General features: G+C 41.2%; 1 protein-coding gene across 3 annotated transcripts in view; it reads left to right on the top strand.

Moving 5' to 3' along the window:
* Positions 1 to 26,884, top strand: part of tmem132e (transmembrane protein 132E) — a 437,959-nt gene that overhangs the window by 388,795 nt on the left and 22,280 nt on the right. For all 3 annotated transcript variants that reach the window (XM_087847502.1, XM_087847503.1, XM_087847501.1), the window contains exons 6-7: positions 9,853 to 10,058; positions 21,978 to 22,257. In XM_087847502.1, coding sequence (XP_087703628.1) covers positions 9,853 to 10,058; positions 21,978 to 22,257 — 486 coding nt within the window. The remainder of the gene's footprint in view (positions 1 to 9,852; positions 10,059 to 21,977; positions 22,258 to 26,884) is intronic.

Raw genomic sequence — 26,884 nt, 5'->3', positions numbered from 1 at the left:
TTTACGTCCAATGGATGTATGATCTGATTAGTCGACTAATTGCAAAAGTAATCGGTGACTAGTCGTTTGTGGCAGCCCTAGTGCGTTATATAGTATCACCCTGTCTATCAGAGTTTCTTCTGTGTAACTGCTTCACCTACGGCTGCACTTTATTTAAAAGTTGTGTGACGATTAGAAAGCAGTTACAGCCTCATGTAAATACACTAGACTTGGAGGGAAACAGCCATCAGTGAGCAGCAGGTCGCAGTGTAATAAGCTTTAACTGTCTGGATTATTGTTCTGTGGTACTGTGTGTGTGTGTACACATATATATACAGCACATGTGATTTTTTTTTTTTTTAATGGCTTTGTGATCACACATTAACCCGAAAGCTCATCTTTTCTTTCCTCAAAGGAAGGTTATTTCCTGTTGGTGTGTTGAAATGCAATATGAGGTTGACGTAGTTGTCTGCTACCGTATTTTTTTGGACCATAAGACGCACTGGATTATAAGGCACACTGTCGATGAACGGGTCTGTTTTTATACATAAGGCACACCGAATTATAAGGCCCATTAAGCAAAACAAACATTAGCATTCATCCTCCAGCTTCACTGTTAATGTTATGCTAACATAGCTGTGTTGCTAGCGATCATGTAGCACATCATTATAAACCAGCTAGCCCAACTTCAGTAACCCTACAAAACTCAGTGCTGTTTAGTTTTCTGTCTTCATTTAAGTTGGAAGTGATAGCAAAGCTGTACATTTTAATTTTTTTTAGAAATCTCTCAGTCAGAACATGCTATATCATGTTTAGGTGGAAGCTAGCCTGCTAACTTCCTGCTAACTTCTAACTCTGTTAAATTTAATGAATTCTGTTTTCATGGATGCCTGGATGTTAAACTTAATTGTTACACCTGGTAAAGCAGCAACGCTGATCATTTTATTAAAGATGAAAGAATTTAGACAGTTTTTAACTCTCAGTGATGTCGCAATATTTGTTTGACTTTGGGATCTGAAGCAGACAGAGTTTTGGACTCAGATTACTCCGCAAGGATCCTGACTACAGTAGCCGTAATGCTCCGACAATCCATCAAGCGGTTCGGCTTCGTAGCTTACCAAAGTCGTACTAAAACAGTTTTATAAGGCGCACTGTCGATTTTTGAGATAATTAAAGGATTTTAAGTGCGCCTTATAGTGCGGAAAATACGGTAATTATGTGACAGTGCTTTTCAGGCCATGTTGCAGCAAAGTAATCTAAGTATGTCCCCCAGTCAGTCAACCAAAAGTTTGCTAAAACAGCTTGTTTCTAACAGCCTCATGAACATCCAAAAAAAGGATTACTGTGAACCGTGAATCACATGAAGCTGCTCAGGTAGAATCAAGAATAAAAAGTACGAAGCTGGAAATCTCCCTAACAGGTCCCCTTTAAATATGACCGCATTAATTTCCTTCTATTTCAAGAATCCATTCTGTGCAGAAGTGTCTTTTGTTCATTGAATAGTAAAACTATCATATCCATTCAGACTAATGAAATCCTTTGCAGCACTTTAGCAGCTCCTGAAGGTCAAGTGAGGCAGGTTTGATTACGGATTTTACAGACTGAGGCCATGACGCAGAATCAGACGCCGGCTTTTATCACATCAGCTGGGACTGGCCGGTATCTGTTCTTTTTAACAGACCCGTATCTGTCCAATATATTTTCACTCTGATATACCGGACTAACTAATGTTAGCCACCTCACACGTGCCATGCTATCTTGTAAATAAATTGGTCCCAATTAATGGCTTGGATGCTTGAGGGAGAATGGATTCATTTATGGCTTTCCAGTAGCGACTTGTTCCTTAAAGGTGGGAGGGGCTCCAGTGGCATTGTATTGTATTGTACTGTCACTAGAAAAGAACAGGTGTTGCTTGGGGACGACTGGCCTCAGCTTGTCATTTATCATTTTTCATTATCCTTTAAAGACAAGGCGCTGGGCCATGTGATATTGAGTGGGCTTGCTTCAGTGATCCTGCCATTGAACGTTCGAGGCTAATTTAAAACGAGCCCTTCAAGCTCAGGAAACGCACGAGTCATGACAGTTCAATAAAACGGGCCGCGGAAAGCAGAAATAAGAGACTCACGCTGAGCCTGATAAAGGTCCAACACTCCATTGTGCTGTTGTTGTTTTTAATACCGCACACATTAATCTCGTGCCAAAAGTAATGCCAATCGTTTCTAATCACATTTTCTTCTTTTACTTCAGACATTCTAGTTCTTTCCAAAGGTTCGTCACAGCCCCCATAGCCTCCCGACTTAAGACTGCAACTGAAACAGCAGTTAAACTAAAGTTATTTCCGATGTCTCCGAATGAGCCTTTATTTTCAGGCAAACGCTCATTTGGATATTTGCCAACCCCTCAGGCTGTTGTCATTTTTTTTTCCAGCTTGAGGGTAAAAATAGGTGAGAGGCTGTCATTTTTCTTTACAGACACTTTTATTTCTTAACTCTTTGGCAGTAACTAAGGTGCAGCGAGCATCAAGAGCCTGTGGCAGATAAGCCAACCTGCACGTGCACAGTTGTATTTGTGCGCGTGTGCAGCTGCAGGAGTAATTATTCAGGCACCTTAGTGAGACAAGGTGGGACAAAATAAAGGGAAAGGGGTTAAGGGAGTCTGTTAGGAGGTCTGGGGAGTATTTGACAGCCACTCACCGACCATCCATTTCTGTGCTGTTGTGACTCATAGCCCGTCTGAGGCCACAGATAAGACCTTGAGCCTACACGTCATATCTCACGCTATACAGCGTACCATCCTCCCAGCTTCGCTTCCATATTAGTCTGATGTACTTACCTTTAGAACAAATTTAGTTTCCGAAGGACAAGAAAAAGGCTTATAAAATCAGAAATCACCGCTCGCCCTTTCTGCTGTGCGCGTGAACATCCTTGCAGCTCAGGTTGGAGTTTGTTTTAACAACTTGGTGGGATTTAAGGAGATGTTGTGGTCCTTGTTTTTGGTTGAGCTTCTTAGCGCTCATTAAGGCTCATCCTGTAATGATATTTTTCACCAAAAAAAAAGTGCTTTCCACTTAGGGAATTCTGTATGTGATGATGTCCCTGTGTTTGCTGACCGCCGGTCGACCTCACTAATGCTCTTATGGCTGAGTAGAACCAATGCCTGCAGTCAGGTTCCATCCTCTGTTGGAAGGCTTAAAAACAGTAAAGTGGAGACAGACTGGCAGATTATGAATTGCTCTGGATTTAAATGTCTTACAATTCATGGCAGGAGCACAAGGTTTTTGGAAACAGTATTTTTTTTTTTTGTAGACTAGATTTTAAGATATGTAGGGTGCATTTTAAAAGTTCTGCCTACACTGTGCAATTCAGATGAAAGTAACTTTTCAGTGTTGCGAGGCTGAAGTGAAGACTCGTCTGATTTGATATGCAAGCAAATATTTCTGTGATGTATTCTGCCTCAAAACCTCTGCAAATAAAACCAAACTACCTGGATGACTAGAGTTGAGTTCTTCTATATTAAGAAGTCCATGTTTACTTATTACTTCTTGCATTATGAAAGATATATATATAAAAAAAGAATGTGGATATTTTATTACATCCAAACAAAAGGCCCCAAAGTTTGCAGAACAACAGATCATTTTCACACTCAACACCATCAATCCTGCCAACAACAGGATAATGGGGACTGGCTCATTTAGCTAACAGAGCTAAATGAACTCAGTGTTTGCACTGCTCTTGAAGCCAGGAAACATTCATCACACAGAGACAAACTTCATTGCAGCTACAAGACACAATTCCAGTAATCCTAGCCATATGTCAAATTTGATTTCGGTGCTAATTTAATACATGCATTATTCCTAAACGGAACCTCAATTTGGCAGAAAGTCCTGTGGAGTCATTTAGTGAACATTTAAATTTCAAAATAAAATCTGGAGTGATTGGGGTTTCTTTTTGTAAATGCAATCCACACAGGAGAACTGTGTGAAGGTCTTCAGGAGGGCAACATTTCCCATCCAGAGCAACTCATTCTTTGCTATGTGGGTCTTTGTCTGATAAATTTCAATGAAATCAGAAGTTGCGTGGTTTAATTGAAGCTTGCATTTTTTGAGCACCACCAACATAAAAGTCCAGGGGGGACTGCAACCTTCCTAAAACCAAAATATCTGTTGTTCTGTCCAAGCATCTGCATTTGCCTGTTCAGAAAGAAAACATTGCCACTGACACTCCATCAAATAATGAGTGTGGTAGGACTTGACCTAAGCAGCTAAAGAAGGGCAGGAGACAGATGCTGTCCAGTGTAGCGAGTGATTTATTCATCATTTTTGTGACCAAGCAATATTTACAAAAATAAATAAGAAACTCAACTCCATTATTAACTCAGTTCAAATAAACATAACTGAACTTAAATCAACGGAAATTAAGGTCACATGCACACAGCTACACTGACCTGATCCTTCCTCCTCAAACATCTGCGTTCATCAGCTTAAATAGTCCAAACAATCTCACCCCTGTACTACTCCATCACATAGGTAAGACAAACATTTCCCTACTCAAACGTATACTGCTACTCTTCCTTAGCAATAAAAATCTACAGTGTAATCAATACATATTACAACAATAAATCAATTTCTCCATAAACACCCTCTAAAATCAACTTTATTAAATTACAAGGATTCTCCCCCTTCTTCATCTGGTCTCTTCCTGTGACCTCAGACTAACCAGGAAACTATAAATACAGGAAGTGACTCTACATTTCCTCCTTTTGATCCTGGAACACAGGTAGGTAAGGTGAGTTCAAGCTAGACAAATTAACAGTTTAAATAAATAACATGTTAACAAACAGGTCAGAATTGACTAAAACCAAGATGTTACATTACATAGTCTGTAAAAGTGCAAAACATAAATAAACCTGGGATAGTACATGTTTGCCTACTACAGAATACATATGAGATATGGCTAAATCAAAACAAAAATGTTCACTGAAAATATCAAGCTTTTAACTCTGGACAAAAGGTGTTCTCACCCCCTTTGTCATAATGAGTAAACATAAAAAAGTTTGAGACTGATGTTGATACTGTTGCTATTTTTTAAACATAATTACATGTTGTTGCTCTCACTAATGCCATGTTCAATACTGAGCTAATTAGGGGTGGTGGGGGTGAGTTTTATTTATCCAAAAATGCAAAAATATACAAAATGAACTAACAATACAGGAGGTTTAAGAAAGAAATGCCCGATTAATAACTTAAGATAGCTCTGAACCAACTGTTAAACAAAATAAAACTGATTTAACAGAAGAAAAGGAGGCGACTTTAATAATGGCTGATCAGAACAGGGGAAGAAGCACAACCAACAGTTAGTTTAATAGTCACGTCAAATTAATAATAATCAACACAAGACTAAGCAAAGGGGTAACTTGCAAGTCAAAGAAAATATACAACATTTAAGATAAATTATTTAACTAATCTACCCCCCACGAGAGAGCTGCATTTGGTACGACCCATTCGGCAGCTAGCTAACTGTGCGTGCTACAAATACAACTAATATATTTTAACAAATAAAATACATTTATCAAAAAAAAAAACGTATGCATGGGGGTTCACAACGTCACAGTTGTGTGGCTGCAGGTGCTGCAATCACAATAACATTTTCAAATCTTTGTTTCTTTATGTTATACCCACTAATAATCAGCACCCATGACCATCGCAGGCTAAAATCAGGTTTAATCAGTCTGCACTCATCAGCCAGGCCACCAGAGGTTCTTTCACTCGTTGCGCCTCAGACTGTGAATGTTTGTGAGCATTTTCTGTGGCTTCAGAGGAGATTTTACAAATCAGATCAAATAACTGCAGTGAGGATCACGTTATCGTTGCTTTTAGCTGGACATTAATACATTTCAATGCGAAGCTTGTGTTACAAATGGGTGCTAAAATGTTTGTGGTATCTGTGAGGCTGGGGGGTGAAAAATGCAGTCGAGCTGCGTTACCAGAGAGGCAGAATTCAGATTTTTAACCACCAAGGCTTTAACGTCTTGGTAGCGCAGGCCTCGGCTGCTTTGTGTCTCTCTTCTCCCTCCAAATTTGTGGCAGTTCATTGCTAAATAGCTAAAGTACCCCTTGACAGGGTCCCATGTAAATAATGGGCCGATGCCGTAATGGCAGTAAATCTACATTAGATGTCTGGATGCCCGAGATGCATCAAAATTATGGCTCAAGTTTCACAATGGATTTCCTAAACAAATGTTTTAAACTGCTGTCAACGCAGAATGTGGGTGAACAGAGGACTTTGCAACATTAGTGACCCCCGGGGGAGCTGTCACATTACAGTGGCATTAGAGCATTGCTCACCCCAAGGGCAGATGCCGCTGCCTATAGTGAAACAGTTAGGTATATTAATTGAGTTAATGTTATGGAATAAAAGCATGAAAGGATCATAGGTGTCTTCGCCTGTATTGACGCAGTCGGTCTCTGTGTGCGCTCTCGTGACCAGCGCACGACCAAATGCAGCACTTGCACTTGTCCCGATGATCTGTCTCCACCCAGGCAATCTGCTGGCACCATGGAAGATGCCACAGCGCATTAGCAGCACTGTGACGGCATGTGGTGGCTCAGTGTGTGAAAGCCCTCCTCAGCAGGCCCCCACAGGGCCACTGATACCCAGAGTTGCTAACAGCTTTTGACTTGCAATTAGCCAGCCAAGTTTATCAGCAGCAATAGCTGCAGGAGCTGAAGCGGTGCTGCAGCTCGAGCGTGTTTGTGTGCGCGTGTGGTCGTTTGTCTGTCCATGACTTGAGGGTATAACGGAATACGTGTCAGGCAGATATTCTCAACGCCACACGAAGAAAGCCATGCTGTGATTAATCAAAGGTGGCCGGGGTTATTGTGTTGACTTACTTCTTTTTTTCTTTTTCTTTTTTTCGGGTAACTCAGTTCATCCAGATAAGGCTACACATCAACAGACAGGGCAATAACATGAATTCGGTGGTAGCCCATAAGGTCAGAACCTGCAAAATTGCATTAACTGAACCAGAGGGAAAGACTGTCATCTTAAGAAGTCCTTCCAGCACCCACCCCTCCTCCATCTCTGGCCTGTCTGCATGTGGGGAATTATATTACCCAGACCTCCTCCCAGTTATGATGAATCCCCAGCCCTGAGAAGACTGGCCAGCCCGACCTCCATTTGCGGGAGATTAGATCCTCTGATTACAATGCCAGCTACCTCCCAACACTAGATAAATCTTCAGTGGAAGCCCAAAAGCAAAGCCCTCCAGATCCATTGCAGTTAATAATTTAGTGTTCGAAGCGGACAAGTATTTATGATAATTCAAATGGAGCGGGAGATTTTTGACTGGACGGAAAACCTAAAGAATGGTTTCGAGTTAAAAATGGCATTTGCAAAGACTTAAATTTAGAAGTGTCCACATATTGAATTCATACTGCGCCACAAATGATATCCCATAATAAGAGTGTCTCGTGAAAGCTGAAATGTGTGAATATATTTATCTATGTGCCCAAAGGTGTTATGAACTAAAGTTCATGTAAAATGTCACATTGCTGTCAGCACTCTTATTATATAAATAATGTGCTTGCCTAAAAGCTTTTCTTGGCATATTGTGTGTCTGTATAATTGTTCATAGATCATTACGATGGGAATGGGCAAGAGAGGTGGCGGGGTTGGGACGTGGCTCGAATGCACGATTTGCACTGAGCGCGCTTAACGCTGGGTTACTTAGAAGCACTAATAGGACTGCATGAAAGATGCAAATTAGATTAGAGAAAAGCATTTTGTTTACAACACTTGTCCACAGCGATGTGCCGTCGGGATCGGAAACTGCAGAGCTTCAGTCTGATGTAATCTAAGAAGCTCTCGTCTGGTCTGCTGCGTACCAACATTTTAAACATTTTCCTGTAGATTCTGGTCATTGTTTATACATCCCGATATATTTTAAACAGTTAATTAGAAGCTGCATGGCTGTTACACAGTTGCAGTTTTTTAGTGTTCCTATAGTTTATTTTAACAAGATTCTCGGCCAGTAAACTAAGACTAACGAATGGATACTTAAAAAGCTTCAGACAATCAGTGTGAGAGATGTCATGCCACCCCATGTGACCTAGGCCATATGTTCTTTCTGTGCCCAAGACTCCATGGCTTCTGGAATCAGTATTCAGGTATTCTTTCCAAGGTTCTTGGGACCCAAATCTGCATGGGTCCTTTTCTAGCTGTTTTTGGGCTTCCAGTCAACACTGGTCTAACCGACCCTACACACTTCAAAATATTAGCCTTTACATCACTTTTGGCTAGACGTTGCATCTTACTCCTTTGGAAATCTTCAAAGACACCTTCAGTTTCTTTTTGGTTTAGAGATGTGATGTCATTTCTTAAATGGCAAAAGATAGGCAATGTGGCGAAGGGCAAATACAGAGAATTTTATTGTATCTGGGGCCCCTTTGTAAACTATTGCAAGTCATTAAACGCTCTACCAGCTGATTAATATCATATCCCCCCCCCCCCCCCTTTTTTTTTGTGTGTGTGTGTGTTTTGGGGTTTGTTGTTTGTGTTTGTTTTGGGTTTTTTCTTAGGTTTTGTTTTGTTTGTTTGTTTGTTTTTTCAATTTTATTTAAGCGTGGGTGTGGGTGTGGGTGTGCCTGTGTATGTGTGTGTGTGGGTGTGTGTATTATCGTATCTGTTCATGTAAGAAAAACTAAAAAATATTTGAGGGGAACAGATTGTATTGTCATTGTAAACTAATGTACACTTGTCTCTCAATAAAAATATGAAGAGAAAAAAAGCTACAGACACCGAAAATCCGAAAATGTAAACGTCACACTAAAGTTACCGCTGATTTTGATTGATTGGTTTCATACTTCTGGCTCGTGCTTTATTCACACTGCTTGTAAAAACATACAAAAAGCACGGCCACCTACGCTGACGCAACCATCCCTGGGCTCTTTATGTGTGTTATATGTGAGAACACTGAAGCGTGTGATGGTTGATGCTTCACGCCATTATTGCAGCAATGAAAAAAGCTTTTCGAGCATCACACAGCGACAAGTGTCAGTTTGTTGCTTCACATAGCAGGTTTCCACTGAAAAAGCTTCATAACCCGTCACCTTTTGCCCAAGTAGTGTGAACACAGCACAAGCATGGCAAAATCTGCTGATGCCTGGTTAGATGGGGTGAAGATTTGCAAACTCTGGAGCCTCTGAATAGAAACACTGTTCTGTGCACTTTTGTAACCCCAACACCGTCTAGTCAGTGAGGATTTTGTGATATCTATCTGCAATAGAGTTAAAGCATTAAAATATCATGTTTAAAAATGTCAGTCGTCACATATCTTGTGAGAAATGGGGGTTTTATTGCGATATTCATAATCCACAGACTCACTAAAGAGTTTTCATTAGAACTATTTCTTTAATATAAGGCAGTTCCTGGATAATCCTGAAAATCCATCATCTGGAAATTGACTGTTAAGCCTGTCATTTCCTCCAAAGATCTCCTGAAAACAATTTCATCTACTCATGGTATTAGGTTAAGGTTATAAGCAGTGAAAGGTATCTTTAAATCAAATCCTCAAAGTTAAAACTAAGTGTGTGCACCGCAAGTCGAACCTGTTTTTCTTGTCATTTTGCTCGGACAAAACAGTTTGAGAAAAATGAAAGCAGACATGTGAGATGAACTTTCACATCACAGTCAAACGCACAGCTGTGTATTTGCTCTGTTGGAGGTATCAACCTTGAAATGCTCTAGCATGAAATGTGGCAGTGACACCTGCATCCATACCGAGCTGTTTATCATCACACATCGCTTAGACTCTCTGCCACCGATGTGACCATTAACATATAGATAGTCTCTGACTTCTGACCGTGATCTGTCCCAGGTGTCCATGAATTGTGACTACGTGTTCGTCAATGGGAAGGAGACGCGGGGCTCCATGAATGCCAGGGTCATCTTCAGCTATGAGCACCTGAGCGCGCCGCTGGAGCTGACCGTCTGGGTTCCCAAACTTCCCCTGCAGGTTGAACTTTCTGACAACAACCTGAGCTTCATCAAAGGCTGGAGGGTCCCCATTCTGCCCGACCGCAGGTGAGCCTCAAGTCCACCCTAAAACAGATAACATGCAATGTTGGAGACATCACAGTATTCAATAGATAGGAATCGTTTCTTTGTACGCTCTATATTGTTGCTCACACATGTTTTGGTTGTTTAGAACGTATCTGTGTGTTTATATTTTGCTGTGTTGTGTCATTATAGCAATTTTACAGTGTTCCCACTATTCACACAAATCCGTCCTTTTATAATTGGTAGGTCAAAACAACAGATTCATCCATTTTTCCTCATCCTTTGTGTGGTTTCAAATTACACCAGTAGCAAATCAGAAGTAGAGTGTGCTTTGAAAAGTGCCTTCTTTACCTGCTCTGTGCAGCTTTTGTGAAAAGTAGACCCGTTGCTATTTTAAGGTGCACAGAGATCCACTTCTGGGATGTGTTGTGGTACATCTGGTGGAGACTTGAATGGATGCGATCATCTCCTGCCGCCACTCCAGGCCCAGAACAAATCACAGCCGTGACGAGTGTATTTCAGGGTTTTGTCGTTCCCTTTATGAAACTTCAGCCAGACAGGCTTCAAAGATTTTGCTCTTTTCCAATGAGAAGCACATTGTTGTTTCACTCTTCTGTGTAGTTGTATAAAAAAGAAAGTGTCATTTTAGGACATGATAGAAATCATGCTTGTTCGGTCTTTTTCTAATTTTAGCGTCAAAAACTTTCAAATTTAACATGCTGAATGAGGCCTGTAGAGTCTGATTGGATGGTTTAACCTTGGGGTAAAGTTTCTGGGAGCCACTTTTGGGAAGTTGTGGGATAGTGTTTAACCCTTTAAAACCGGTCGGAGCAGCACGCTCCGTTTTGCGCAACTACTTTTAAATCCCGGTAGCACTGCAACCACGTAAGCTAGCGCAATAATTTTTTTTGCATATGGAACCAGATGAGTTGTACTTACATCTTATGCCATCAGCTTGTCCTCGGTCACAGTTTCCTTCCACATATAGCTTTGCAAAAACTGCATAAAAAGCACTTGCAGCAACAAAAACATAATATTCCAGAAACACGCTTTGCCGATCTGATCAGCTTTTCATAACACTTCCTACATTGGAATAGACGTCAGCGTGAACTATCGCATGTCCGCCATGACCTGCCCGAAACCGGAAGTGACGTCATTTTCGCGGAAATGTAGTTTTTTACCATCAGGGCCTCATGAGCCTATACTGGTGTTTTTAAAAGTTATGTTTGACTTTATGACTTTCTGTGTCGTTTCTGGGATGATTAGGACTCATATTGCACTGCTGGAAATAGTTTATTTTGATGCATATGCTGCTTTTTTGCAAATTTGCATTATAATATTTATTTTTGTTTTTCCTGCAGTGTATAAAAATTGGTGTATTTCAAAAATAAAACTATGAAGACACTCAAAATAAATTTCCTGTGGTGGGAAACTATTTTGTGCAACTTTTTTGTATTTACAGTTTTGAAGGACAAGCCTCTTAAATTTCTCTAACTAGAAATATATGTTAAAAAAACAAAAACGATTTTCAATTTTATTGTAGTTTATTGCACTTTTTTGCAATTTATGTAATTACTATGCACTTAATGCAGACATATTATTAAAATTTAGGCTATAATGGTTGTATTGATGTATAGCAACTTGAAATGCTCCCAAAAATGGCACTACAACATGTAAAAATATAATATAAGCTCTGGCGGACTTGGTTCTATGGTAGGTCTTAAAGGGTTAACACACATCTGAATCCTCAAGACCAAAGTGCACAAACTTTGAGCTGCTTTCACTTGCTGAAACAACAGCTAATCAAGCTGTTACTTCAAATTTTAATTCCTATAGAAGCTGTAAGGGTGATGGTAATGGCACAGCAAAATATGATGTGTTGTGGTTCATCAGAAGTTTATCTAAATCGTTTAAAGACCTGCTAAGAACCAGATTATTTTTTTATTATGTCATGATGCATAAACATTACAGCTGAAACTTTCACTGCACTCTTTACACTACAACAGCAGCCACCACCGCTCATGGTCTTTCACGTGAAGGTAAATTAAACACAAACTGCTCAACTGAACTGTGAACATAATGGAACAAAAACACCACAACTCAGTAAGACAGGGTAAGCACGAGAATAAATGCATGTTAACGTCTATAATTTGCTACTGCAAAACCACAATTTCTCTGATATGCCAGATCTGAGTGCTACAGTGGCTAGTGCAATCTATAGTATGGACGTTTAATTAAATGGATTAGGTTAAATAGATTAACTTGTACTTAATCTGTTTAATTGCTATGAGCATTTACAGTACAAAGAGTGTGGATCTAAGGTGTGGATAACAGCAGTTTTCCTTTGGTTTAAAGTTTTTCCTGCATTGACGCAAGCTGGGAAGAATTGAACGTTACATATAATAGTATGTTTGAAGGGAGTAATTTAACACCTCGTTGCTGTCTTTTCTGTTCTAAACTAAACCCTATGGAGAGAGAAAAGAATAGAGCAGGAAAATATTCAGTGGAGAAAAATCTATTTTGAAAATATCTTATTTTTGTACATGATTACATGAAGACTCATTATCCAAAGAGCATGGTACCCTGCAGTCTTGTACATTAGAAACTAAAAAGCTGTCCAGCCTCCATTTCTGTTATGCTGTTATTTTACGGGTAGTTGCCTGTTTTGGCCCAATTAGGTGCTCTGGCTCAGTTACACAGCAGACGTGTAGCTTACAAAAAGAAGCTTTCAATAGCAAATTGATCCACTAAGGTTTGTCATGTATGTGTCAGACCCATCTGAACCCATTTTGCACAACAGGTCCGAGACAAAGGCTTAATTTGTCTTTGAGTTAAGAACACAGAAACATTTTTTGCTCCAAATATTTCTTGTACTTCCAGGTAGATAATGATGTTTTTGGACAGTCTGTGGGAGTCATTTGGGCTGCTACTCATGGCCCAAAGTGATGGTTAGAGATAAACAATTGTTATTATATTTCCAAGAAACTCCTTCACACCTGTGTACTTTTCCTCCAAATACCTGTGACTAAACTACTGTGATATGGTCACCTGCACTCAATCAAGAATTGTAGGGTGTTCAGGCCAATTGCCCTTGTGTCAGTGTTATCAAAAATTGTGTCAGCAGAAAGGATCCAGCAGGCTATGAAAAACTAAACTGTTGCCTGCAAACCTTAAAAATATGACGCTTGACATGGCACCAGCTGGAGATTGAGGGTTTTGGAATCGAGACCTCTGTGAAGAATGCAGACCTAGTAAAGGAACCGAGGCTCATTTACAATATTGCAGCACTTATATCATGCAAGAAGCAGTAGCAAACGAGCCCACAACTTCACAACAAATGTTTAATGGGAGCATTAACACTCGCACGGGTGGCTTCTGTCGTTGCTGCCGGAGTACATCACTGTAGACCAATTCCATTTCTACCAAAGCTGAATACAAATGGCATGCTTATGGGGTTGTTTGAAGAATGAAGGTATTTCAAATGATTTAGAGGACTTGGAAAACACCTTGCATAGCCTTATATTTCAAATGTGCTATGGAAGGTATCTTATTTTGGCATGCAAAATGTGTCTTAAATGCCTCCCTTTAGCACCATTTATTCATTTATTTGTTGTAGGCCCAGTCTATAATAGTACAAATCCTGTGTTTGTGCTTTTATCGGTGTTGTGTGATTTCAGACCTTGTTACGTTCCAATGGCGTTTTTGCCGTTTGTCCAGCACGCCTCACCGAGCCAGCAATCTTATGTGACGTAACTCCCATTATCGCCTTTGTTACCCACATTTTGTGAATTTCAATCGATGCAATGGTTGGTTCAAGCAAATGGCTACGGCTTTAGCAGTCTGTTTCTCTTAAGCGTGCATCTCTACAATTCTTCCAGCCCATTTTCTATGCATATAACTTCCCCTCTGACTTCATAAAAACAGTCATCAAAGACCCCTTGCGAGCCATTTGCGGTTGCTGTGATTGCCACACAGCTAGGCCAGAGGAATTCATTTCGCTGTTCCTTTTTTGCATGCTGTCATTTGGATTTACTTTCATTCTTTACTTTTTCCTGTAGTCCTGTGCCACATCAGGAAACCGCAGACAAAGGCGGCTTGCATCTTTCTTGATGGTGCCACATACGGACTGCTGAAGCTGTTAATACACACTAGAATGGCCTCCCCACAGGAGTCTGTGTTTTCAGTCATATTTCTATTGTTGAAATTGAACACATCTTTTCATGTTTGCTACGGAGCATATCGGGCTTTTTCCTGTCGTCTGATGCATATCCATATCAGCTCTCCCAGCAGCAATGACTGAATATTTAATCATGAAATATGCTGTAATTACGTGGTACCCACACCTTGAAATGAAACGTTACTTCACCGCATCTATATCTGCCCGTGTTTGCATATCTTGATGCTGCGCTTCACATGTATCATCCCAAAGTGTCTATGAAGCATCTATCTGTGAATCATAATGGATTAAAGCTAGAAAAGCTGCTAAAAAAAAACCTTAAAAAAGGCCCATGTTTATCTCGTTGAATACATGAAAAGCTCACATACGGCCGCATGGGGGTTTCAGGCATTCCTCACGTTAAATGTCAAACATCTCTTTCGAAAACATCAGGTTATGCAGACGAGAGATTTTAAGCCCTGAGAGAAATGAAGCCAATGTGGAGGTGCCAAAAATTGCATTTCCTCTGATAACTACTTCAGTTTGGCTCCAGAGGTCTCTTTAGTTAATTTCCCCTTGAAGAGAGCTCTGTGGGAACTGTTTTGTGTCTACTGGACCTCTCGGTGTTTGTGGTGTTATGGCTGGATATGTATAGGCTTGTCTTGTGTTTTATTTTAGTGTTGCGGTTCAGCAATTAGCAGGTTTCTTATGCCTTTTTTCCACTACTCGACTAGGTTTTTAGGGTTTTCCATTTGGAGACAGTACCTGCTACCAGATACTGTTTTAGTACCTAACTGGCCAGCTGAGGTGAGTCAAGCCAAAAATGTGACGTAAACAGACTGCATCTCACCAGTTGGCCAGGAAGTGATGTCACTGGATGAGTCATAGAAGTGACTCATTCATGAGAATCAAATGCACGATTTTTGAAACCCAGCAACGAGGGAAATGGCATCAAAACCAACACTATGAGAGTCCAGAGTGTCCACAGCCTTTCTTTGTCTCTCTTCTTTACTGCGAGTGTGACACAAGGCCATTAAGCGAGCATCAGGTACACCATCGCCACATTGTGTTGTGTTTATGTCCCATACAAATGATTTTACGGGACTTTCTGGCTGTTTTGCTGTAACAATTCCATCCACGTTGAGGTGGTACTCTACTGTGATGGAAAACGACTGAAACCAAGTAGAGTCAGGTGGAGCTGAGCCAAGTAGGTACTGGAGGAAAAGAGGCACTGGTGCATTGCATCCATACAGTCTGTGGATGTAGTTTGCTAAAACATTTCTCTCTCGAGCCTAAAAAAAACCCTGAAAAAAGCAAAACAAGATTGATTTTAGCATTTTGACCACACCAATGCCTCAAATTGGGGGTGACAAACCATCTTTAAGAGTACTCAGTGACCTGAGTACATTAGAGGAGCAGCTCAGGTTGAGCTGTTTAGAGACAACGTTAGAGAGAAAAGCTTGAAGTGGTTTGGATGTGCAGAGGAGGGACAATGAATGTATTGGATAAAGGTTATTGAAGATGGAGCTGGCAGGCAGATGGAACAGAGAAAGACCACAGACGAGGTTCATGGATGTAGTGAAGGAGGACATGCTGAGGGCTGATTGAAGACGATGCTCGGGAGGCAGGTTATCTGCTGTGGCGTCCCCTAAAGGACACAGCTGAAAGAAGAAGGAGGAGAAGAAAAAGAGGAAGACACTGTGTCATTATGGAAATGTTGCTATTTGCATGATGCTCCTTGTCTTTTGGACATTTTATTGTTCAAAAAGAAGACTGACAGTTTATTCTTTACTTTGAGTCCACATGTGGACGTGTGGGTTCGTCAGGAAACATTTCATGTGTTACACAGCTTAGGGCTCTACAGTGCTGACCATATAATCCTATTATCTCTGGCACGAGCAGCCTCCTGTCTAAGAGAGTGAAATCACTTCCAAAAATGGACACTTGGATTTTTCCAGGCGAAAAGAATGTGAATTTTATCATCTGTTTTTTGAAATCTGGAAAAGCTGGAAAAAAAATAATACTTTGTGTTCCCTCTTTTTCCCACGTTTTAAATTGGAGAAACCACACAGTTGCATTCCGACTTGAAACCAAAGTTTCGAACTTGGGATTTGCTTTAACCTTGAATGACAAGACTTTGAAACATCACCGTGACTTTCTATAAAGCGACCTGGACACCTGCCACAAACAAAACAAAACCAGTGCCAATAACTATCTGCAGCAGAACTAGCAGGCTTTATTGAAAGCGACTAGACAGACATCAACAGGATTTACAAGAACTCATCTTGTTTTTGACTAATGCCAGCGCTAACAAAGGATATCAGGTTGAAGGCTGTTTGTCCTGACCTTGGTCTTGTTTGTTTACATTCATAATGAAATGCTGCCATAATGAATTAGATGGTGTTTACAAAGGCTTGCTGCGGTACTGTTGCTTGTTAGGCATCTCAAACAGTAAGACCAGATCTTGATGATAATCTCTATTATTAGTCTTTTCAATAACTCCTCTCAGTCCAACTATCGTTCACTCTTATCGCTTATTTTCCTCTTTCTCTTGCTGACGCTCCTTTACACAAACCTCTAAACCTCCCTGCACTCCTTCCCTCGCCTCCTTAACTCTCATTTTCCTTTCTGTTGCAGTCTCTCCATCCCAGAGTCCTTCGCTTCCGCAAAGTGACACATTCTGAACCTTCACACACAGCGAGGTCTCTTGGCCTGCAGTGGGCCTCTGCCACAGTGCAGCAGAATTGCTCACTGGCTGCATTATCCAGCAACATGCTCTAAAAAAGGAAAGAAAGTGTAATCGGGCGAGCAGCCCGTGTGCACCGAAGCTGCAGCTTGTACGATTGTATCAGTGACTCTAATAAGAACAGACAATATTCTTCTGAGGGGGAAAAAATATCAACCTTATTTTCAGGTACAGACTTGGGAAGGTAAACTTTCACTGACCTGACCTAAGAGTTGAGAAACTCCTTGACAGAGACAGAGTAAGTTTTATTGTCTCATTGGGTTTTTCTTTGCCTTTAAATGAATAAGTAACTGAGAGTGGAGTCTCAGTGTCTGCTGTGGAGTTAACTCGCTTACTGTCTAACAGCAGCATTAAACGACATGTCCTGAAGCTGCACCATCAGTATCCAATGCACTGAGATTGTTTCTATGTCTTTTTGCATGAAGTTGCTTTTAAAAGTGATAGAAAACAGAAGACCTTTGCTTTGATCGAGCGCGCTGTTTGGATTTTAGCTTTCCTGAAACTTTACAAGGTTGTTTTTTAATACATTTAGGGGACTTGAAGGACAGTACTAAAAAGGAATATTTAAAATTGGTAAAGCAAAGGCTGACACATTTGGACCTTGTGTGGATTGTATGAGTCAAACTCCAAAAGCACAGGATTTTTCGTAACCCATTAGCATCCTTTTGTTAGCACCTTCTTCTTTCTCTTAAACTCCATTTACTTTGCTGACTATGTCATTAATGAAGAGAACATCTTCAGTGCTTGTTTTCTTAGGCTTTACAAAGCTCCTTCTGAGCCATAGAAGATGTTTTATAAAGGATTTTTCTATTTCTACTTCCATTTCTGGGACGTTCGCAGAAATCAACTGATAATGAAACCTTGTCCCAAAAATGTTTTGGGTAAATTTAGAGAGTAATTACATTTTTCACGATTATTTATAATAATTCATCATGACGCTTAAAATGGTCTGTGGGAAATTTTGCTGAAATCGAGTCGTCAGACCAGACAACATTTTCCAATCTTCTATTGTGTGCTTTAGCCCAGCGGTCCCCAACCCCCGGGCCTCGGACTGGTACGGGTCCGTGAGTCGTTTGGTACCGGGCCGCGAGAGTTGAGGCTCAGGTGTGAAATGTATAGTTTTCAGGGTTTTTATCGTTTTTCAGCGTTATTTTGTTATCGTTTTTATCGTTTACTCAGTTTTCCTTGGTCTTTTCACGTGTGTTATGAATAAATCTTCTTTTTTTTGATACCAGTACTAGTTTTATTTTGTTGTATTTATCCGCAACACCTTAAAGGCCGGTCCGTGAAAATATTGTCAGGCATAAACCGGTCCGCGGCGCAAAAAAGGTTGGGGACCGCTGCTTTAGCCCATCTGCTTAAAGGTTCGTAATGTTGTGTATTCAGAAATCCTCTTCTGCCAGTCTCCTCCAACATCAGACCAAAGAACTGCTTCTCATTGGAAAGTTTCTGTTTTTCAGACTCTTCTCAGTAAACCCTAGAGATGGTTAGGTGAGAAAATCTCCACAGATGTTCAGTTTCTGAAATACTCAGACCAGCACATCATGCCACTTTCAAAGCCACTTCCATTACCTTTCTGCCCCGTTCTGATTCACAGTTGGAACTTCAACAGGTCATCTTGACAATGTCTACATGCCTAAAGGCATGAAGTTGTTCTAACATGCTTGGATGATTAGATGTTTATGTTAGCAAGCCTTTGAAAACGTGTACATAAGGAGCCGGTGAGCGTAGACATACTGTTCTAATGATGTACTGATGGATGCTTGTAGAAAACATGGCAGAAACTTGAGCTGTTTTCAAACGCTTTTTCTATTCTTGGATGACGTTAGTCAGAGAAGGATGTCCTTAATATGGTCATTTCAAGCCCACCAGGAGGGTGCCAGCCAATCAGAACAAAGTTGGCTCAGTCTGAAATGGCTACAGTGAAACCAGATTATTGCAGTTTGTAATAGTTTAAGCTTTAAACTAAACTGTTTTTGTAATTCCCTGGAGAGTACACATATAGTTTTACATATACTAATGTTATCATTCTCCTGAAATCTCTGTCGCTTCTACCTGTGAAGTACAAGAATTCATAGCTGCTCGGGCACATTAACTGTGATAGCGCCTAACATTTTCATTCATTTCAAAGCCATAAATTCAACCGACCATAGTCACTAAAGTGATAAATCCATGACCCAAGCTTAATCAAAGTAAGAGAAGTTCATGAGGTGAAGTTATAGTTGCTTGGATGAGCAACTTCATGCAGACATGTCCAATGACCCATGAGAGCCTAATGGGGGGCCCTTTTGTTTCTAAACATCATATAACCTGCCAGTGCTGAAGTGATGGGCTGTGCAGAGGAAGCGCGCTAAGATGAATGAATAATCACACCCAGCAGGTGGGACAGGTCTTGAAGTAGATGTGTTACGGTACAATATAATGCTTTTTGATGTTAAAGTAGTCGATTCAGAGTGTTTATGAGACGTCTGGATAGAAGCGCTTAGCCTGGTAATCAAACCCATTCCTTAAATTAATGGACAGGTTATATACTTTGTCGTTGGCTGACAGGCCAAAGCCTCTCCTGAATCTTAAATCTTCAGATAGTTAAGGCGAAGCAAAGATTAAGCAGAGGAGTGCTTTTTAAGCGTAAACTGGCAGATTGTCAAGCCTGCTGTGGGAAGTTGGGTAACTCATACATCTTGTTGTAGAGCAGATTGCACTCAGTGGGGGATGCACCTGGCATGCTTAACCTCACTGCCCAGGGCTCCTGTGAAATAAAAAGGGCATCGGTCCAAAACTCTGCTCCGTGGCGCTTATCATTCCTTCCCTGCTGGCTCCGAGGAGTTTTTACTCATCGCCACTGCATCGGAACAGATAATGTGATGGATTTGTACGGAGTGGTGCTGAGTTTGTCATCGGAGTTGTGTCAAATTATGAGACGAGCAGACCCCTTAAGAACAAAAGGCAGAAATTGAGACATAGCATCATGACACAGGACTGAGCATAACTTAGCAGTGAGCAGATGCTCAGTTTGAAGAAGTGACAAGTTATGATTGGTGATGGTTTAGTCTCGTGGTTTTTTTTCTGATGCTCTTCATCTTTTTGGCAGCTTATTTGGCCAGAACAAGCATACAGGGCTTCCATAACATTCTCAAACTCCACAACTACCTTAAACTTCTGCCCTTTCTTACTCCCAATGTGAAAAGGGATCCATCCAGCTACCCATCCATCTTCTTTCATTTATTCAGTTCAGGGTCTGTCGCAGCCGTTAGAGGCTGGGCACAACCTGCACAGGCCACCAATCTGTCACAGGGCTAACAGGTAGAGACAGACAACCACCGATGCTCATATTCCACCTTAGCCTAAATTTCGACACTTCAACCTGAATTACTGAAGTCAGGAAGAACAGACTGAACTCTGTCAGACTGACCTGCAGGTTGAAAAGTGACACTAAAGTGACAGATAGGCCTGGATTTACAAAACGTGCAAAAAAGTGTGTGAGAGGGTGATTTACAAAAGAGCCAAGGTCTCAAATTAAGACATGATATTCAACTAATAGGGTGTAGCTCGTTCATTGTAATTGAAAAAGCATATAAATATAGGTTAGAGATTATAATGCAAACAGGCTTCATTAATGAGTGAACTGAAAACCTTGTGCGCTGTCTATGGTGCTGAAATTATAACAGTTTCATTTAAAAAGATTTATTCAACTCAAAATTGAAGCATATCGACACAAATACACTGAAAAACAATCAAACCAATTCGAAACATCAAAATGAAAATGGACCACTGTTAAGACTTTCCAAGCCAGGCTTCCATCCAAGTGCTCATTATGTTCAGAAAAGGGTCCAAAGTTAATGTTGTCATCCCTCCGTTCTCTTGATTCTTCAGCGGTGTGGAAGTCCGGCCACAGAAGCCACAGAAGAAAAGAACCTGATAACAAAAACTGAAGATATGCAAGACGTTTTGTTACCTTTGGTGTTGCGTGACTTGTTTTAGTTTGAGGTTCTAGGTTAACTGAGCAAATTCAGAATTGGGTATCTTGGTAATGTAAGGCTTTAACACCGTTTCCTGTGGAATTCCAAATAAATTGACATGAATCAATAAATGTGTAACGCTTCCTTGGATGTGCTGCTGTGTCTCCTCCAGGCAGAAATAACGGGCACGATATTCATTCATTCATTCATTTATTTATTCATTTCAGGCACAGCAAAATACATATATTGAACATAAAGTGCACAAAACAAAAAACAAAAATTACCTGAAAAGGAGTGGGACGAAGAAAACTTATTAAATCCAACCCCTATACTCACTCATCAACAAAAAACAATAAGCTTCCCACAGCTACGCCCATCGTTACAACCAAACAAACCATCAACAGCCCCGGGCACATGCAAGCAACTCAACGGCAGCTCGCAACAACAATTAGAACCATCATAACTAAATACAGAATATATAATAATTATAAATTGCGTTACCACAGGTAACAGGCAATAATAATTACATAGTGACAAACAAACATACATATACATACATACGCACACACTTTTTTTTTTTTTTTTTGGAATCCATACCAGCAATGGTAAGAGAACAGACAAAAAGCGTAAAAGCAAAAATCTGAATTTAGTGCAATTAGCAATAAATTGTGTGCTGTGAACGTTTATAAATAAGTTTGCAGCTTCCTTTTTTAGAAAGGGAATCCTGTGAAGGTACACTTGATTGATTGTCTACAGTGGTTTAAATATTGCTTTCATGCCATTTACAAATTCAGTGTATTTGTCATTTTTGTGTGTGATTGTTTGTGGTGTCATTCAAACCGTTGATTTCTATTGTGTGGGGTTTTTTCTTTTTCTTTTTTTGTTTAATCTGTGGACCGCAGGAAAAACGTTTGTTTCTGCTGTAACAAATGATGGGGATCTGATTAAAGAGTGGGGAAGGTTTGAAGACTCAGACTGACAATACTCATACTCAGTTCATACTTTATACCCCTCTAATGTCCCGTGTTCTGGATGCTAAGCCCTACTGCTCAGTACCCTGTACTTGTTCCTCTCTTTCCAAGGAGCACTAGAGACAGCGACGCGGACGACGAAGACGACGATCGCCGGGTGAGTCGAGGCTGCACCCTGCAGTACCAGCGGGCCCTGGTCAAGGTGCTCACACAGTTCCACACCACCTCCACAGAGGGCACTGACCAGGTTATCACCATGCTGGGACCCGACTGGCAGGTGGATGTCACGGACCTGGTGCAGGACTCCCTGAAGGTGGCTGATCCCAGGATTGCGGAGTTGGTGGACAGGACGGTCCTTGTCGGCCTGGAGCTGGGATCCACTGTGCTGAAGGTAAACTCCTTTAGACACCCAGAGATTCACATTAATCAACAGGGGACAGTTAGGAGCCTTGTAAATGACAGATGATGCATGCATTAGCTTAAAAGATGAGGAACAAAGCACATTACTCTTTACAGTACTCTCACGCCAGCGAGCAGAAGGGTGGTTCTTTTGAAGACTCTTAGCACTTTGATTAAAGGATAATGCTAGGCCTCATGTCCATAGCTGAGGCCATCGTTGCTGGTTAATCTACTAACATTGCACAGTGCCAACCAAATCAGAACAGGAAAAACAGAGCAGTAATGCCTGTAATAATCCCGCATTATTAAGGTAAACTCAGTGCATGCACAACTAAAGAAGCTGTGGTTGATAGTTACACCCAGAAGACAGACGATAAGCGGTGATGGTGGGTTGCTGCATACAATTCGGGGGTAATTTCGCAGCTCATCTTTGTTTTCACTTCTTCCCTCAAAACCCTTGTTTGTCGGTTTGATTGCTTCTTTTTCATCATGCCATGTTCCCTAAATCTCAGCAATAAATTTGACTGCGGTTTAATAACATGGAACATAACGCTGAGGTTGTCATAAACAAGATTTATCCTTGAAGTTTATAGCCTCCAGCCCTTTCACATTCGTGCCACTTTTTACCTTTTTCCTTTTCACTTGTTGTCGATTGTGAAACAATAGCCCATCAGTCTGTCTGTAAGCGTATGATGCTGTTGATGTCCGCTTCTCTCAAGCAAAAGAGCTGCTTGACATAAAGTGCATGTAAATGCGTCAACCGAGACAGGCTCAGAAGTCCTTATAAAGAAAACGGCACAAGTTATTACTCCTAGGCTGTGATTTACGATTGCTTCACTGGTCATTTATGGGGACAGAGAGAAGTAACGGTTGGTGAGAGTTTTGCTCACCATGAAAGATCACAGTTTCCGCCTGTCAGGGGAAAGAATAGTTGCCTGATGGATGCATCTGATGGTGGTGAAATAGGGAGAGAAGATATGAGTTGCCAATCCATCATTTTAAATGAGCAGTAGATCATTTGTAATCTGTTGATGGGTATGAATAATTATATATCAATTTAGCACCAGATGTAACTTGCCACACTGACTCAAAGCAATTGTACTAAATAAATAAATTAAGTTTTAAGAGACCGTGCCATCAGTCATTTTGAAAGTTTTAAAAAGAATAGTACTGAATCCAGGATGGTATCATTCAACAAATGTCCAGAAGTCAAGACGTCAGAGCTTTGCTGGCAGCTCTAAAGCTGCACTTAATCTGAGCACACATGGCAGTATTTTGTGATTATCAGTATAAAATGGTAAATGGTAAATGGTCTGTATTTGTATAGTGCTTTACTAGTCCCGAAGGACCCCAAAGCGCTTTACACATCCAGTCATCCACACATTCACACACTGGTGATGGCAGCTACATTGTAGCCACAGCCACCCTGGGGCGCACTGACAGAGGCGAGGCTGCCGGACACTGGCTCCACCGGGCCCTCTGACCACCACCAGTAGGCAACGGGTGAAGTGTCTTGCCCAAGGACACAACGACCGAGACTGTCGGAGCCGGGGCTCGAACCGGCAACCTTCCGATTACAAGACGAACGCCCAACTCTTGAGCCACGATCGCCCCATGTACACTAAATACTACTGACACCAATGGAAATGCTGTTTGCAGGTGTTTCAAACACATTTTTAAGAAGTCAGATTTGTGTCGCCGCTGGAAAGAAACACTGGCATCGCCATGTCGGCACCAGATTCCGTGATCATTCATCCAAGAATCATGGAGACAAATCCAGGCATTGTTTTCCCAGGTTCTGTCACACTAGCAAATGAAAATAGGACCGCAACCTTCTTCCAACTAGAAGGTAACCACTTCACAGTGGTTGTCAACTGGTGGGAGGCAACCAGCCACCGAACAATAGTGTTCTAATGCAGGCTTAGTAAATCACATGATAGCGTGGGGCTAGGTTTACAATGGGTTCACCTGAAACCTTGGCTAATTGTGACCCACACCCATTTTTGCACCTTGGCACGTGTGATTAGGCAGCGGAACAATAAGAGGTCCACGACCCTCTTTGGGACACTTCCACAGGGCTTAAAAAATCTGGGACGCCCCACCCATTGCTCTTAGAACTGAAGAAGCATCTCGGAACGTAAAGAAATCTAGACGCTTTTTTTCCCAAGCATGTTTGCTGTTTAATTTATACATGTAGACAGAATGCCAGCATGTTGAAGTTAGTCTGAGTCGGTTTGATGAGCAACACATTGCTCTGCAATCGAGATCTTGACCCATCTGGTTATATTCTCATATATAAGGTTGCCCAATGTCTATCAGGGGTGGGTAACTCCAGGCCTCGAGTGCAGGTGTCCTGCAGGTTTTAGATATCACCGTGAGTCAACACAGCTGAATCACATGATTAGGTCATTACCAGGCCTCTGAAGAAGTTCAAGACATGTTGAGGTGGACCTTTCGTAATATGAATCAGCTGTGTTGGATCAACGACACATCTAAAACCTGCAGGACACCGGCACTCGAGGCCTGGAGTTGCCTAACCCTGGTCTATATCATTTTGCAGTTAAACTGCCGTCCTGTAGTGACGACGTCACTGTTTGTGGAGGATTTTATGAATCTTTTTGAATGTCTGCACAGTCTTAATTGACCTCAGATCAGCAGGCAGAATAGGAATGCAAGCACAGATCTGATCCAGGAACAGTTAAAAGGTCTGCGCCTTGTAAACAGTGAGCACTGATCATTTCTGTGCATGTAGATGACAAGAAATTAGCGATTTTCTGCGATTTATCACAGTCAATTCTGACTTGACCTCATTTACTCACAAAGTAGTAGCAAACGGATTCCATTTTCTCACCATATTGATGCACCAAAGTTGATTTAAAGGCAACCTGGTCCCTGTTTTCCAAGCAACCATTTCAAAGCCAACAAGACAGCAAATGGAAAGACCGGCTTAGACATTTAGAGCCGCTCCTCTGACATCACCAAGGTAGACGTTATTCCCCATTTACTTTGCTTAAGCTCCAAGCAGGACGTTAGCTCTTCATCAATATTACTATTAAGTCAAATGATCAGTAAGCACTCAGACAAAATTAAAACTCCAGCTGCTTCGAGAGTCCGCCTTCTGCCCCTGCAGCTCAGTCCCTGTAGGTGTTAATGAACAACTGCAAAGCGGAAGGCAACTTAATGGAAAAGTGCAACGTTAAAGCAACTTGGAGGAAACACAGATTAGATGTCTGAGCACCAGCTGTTCAGTAAGACAGACCGGCGGCTCACAAAACTCAAACTACAAAGAACTTTAGAGATCAGAACATGTTTTACTAAGAAGACTTTCTGAAAATGAACTGCATATATCTCAACAATGGTCCTCTTGCTGAATTTTTCAGTCTGTCAGAGGCTCAAATTATCTTTGAGCTTTATGAGGCTGATTCAAATTGTTCACCAGCTCATGAATAGGAATAAAGAGAGGAAACAGCTCTTCACCATTTAGTGCAGTATTTCAGACAGTCATTTGATTTCAGGCTTTTTGTGCTGGCAGTTGATGATTATTGCATGAATTAAGCCCTTCTGTGTTACATCTGACAGGTCTCTGCCAGGACAGGGAAAAGGAAAAAAACCCTGCCCTTCAAGAGGTTAAACCATAAATGTAACAGATGCTGTTTTTTGTGTAAATGTTATCTTTACGTTCCGAGATCAACAAGCAAAACGATGACTTTCGATGAATATCTGCTAAACCTGTTGGGAGCCGTTGGGGAGGGGGTTTAATCCAGAGGATTACTGAACAATAGCTGCTTCCTAAAGTCAAAACCCAGACTTGGACAGTTTTCAGCGTTCGTCCTCAGATCCGCATTATTCGTTTAATATGTGCAAACACGCAATCACCCGGCGACAGACGGCAAACTAGAAATAAAATTGAGTCTAATCTACAGGAATTTTAATCAGTATTTAAAATGTATAAATATTAGCGTACCTTAACAATGTGAAAAGTTTCACAGACAAATGAAACGGATTTGCTGGGCAAATGGTGGCATTCATTGTCAAAGAATCCAGCTGGAGTTGCGCAGATCTATACAATTAATTCATCTTTCTGTGTTTATCACAGTCTTCAAATGCAATCGCATCTTTAGTGAAAAGTAGACGGATGTAAATAATTTAGCGGAGCTCCACAGGGGAAAGGATCAAACATGCATTAAAGTGTTCGACGGTTCAAGAACTGCTGAAATATGCAGGAATATCGGCACTCGTATCACATGAAAGCAAACCCGCTTACAAACCCGTTCTTGAAAATGCATACACGGGGGCGTGATTATACGGAAATGTATTATTAGTCCCGACATCAATCCCGAGACGTGAGATGCACAAGAGCAACGTCTTGTGACTTAGGACATTTGTCATGTGTCATTTCCCCCTCCCATCTCTTATCTGTATGCTTTAATCCGTCCAATAAAATTGAAGATGCCCCCCGAGAAGGTAATTTTACTTGCGTGACTATCAGGGACACTGGGCAGAGCGCTCTGCTGCGAAGCTCTGTAGCCGCCGAGGGAACCCTTGCCTCGCAGGAGGAGGACGAGGAGGAGCAGAGGTTTATTCCGCAGCTGTTGTACCCACTTACTGAGAGTGTGGGA

This window comes from Neolamprologus brichardi, chromosome 10, assembly GCF_056152115.1.
Source record: "Neolamprologus brichardi isolate AB-2024 chromosome 10, ASM5615211v1, whole genome shotgun sequence".
Taxonomy (NCBI): Eukaryota; Metazoa; Chordata; class Actinopteri; order Cichliformes; family Cichlidae; genus Neolamprologus; species Neolamprologus brichardi.
Note: the sequence above shows the minus strand (reverse complement) of the source record. Positions and strands in the feature narration are given on the sequence as shown.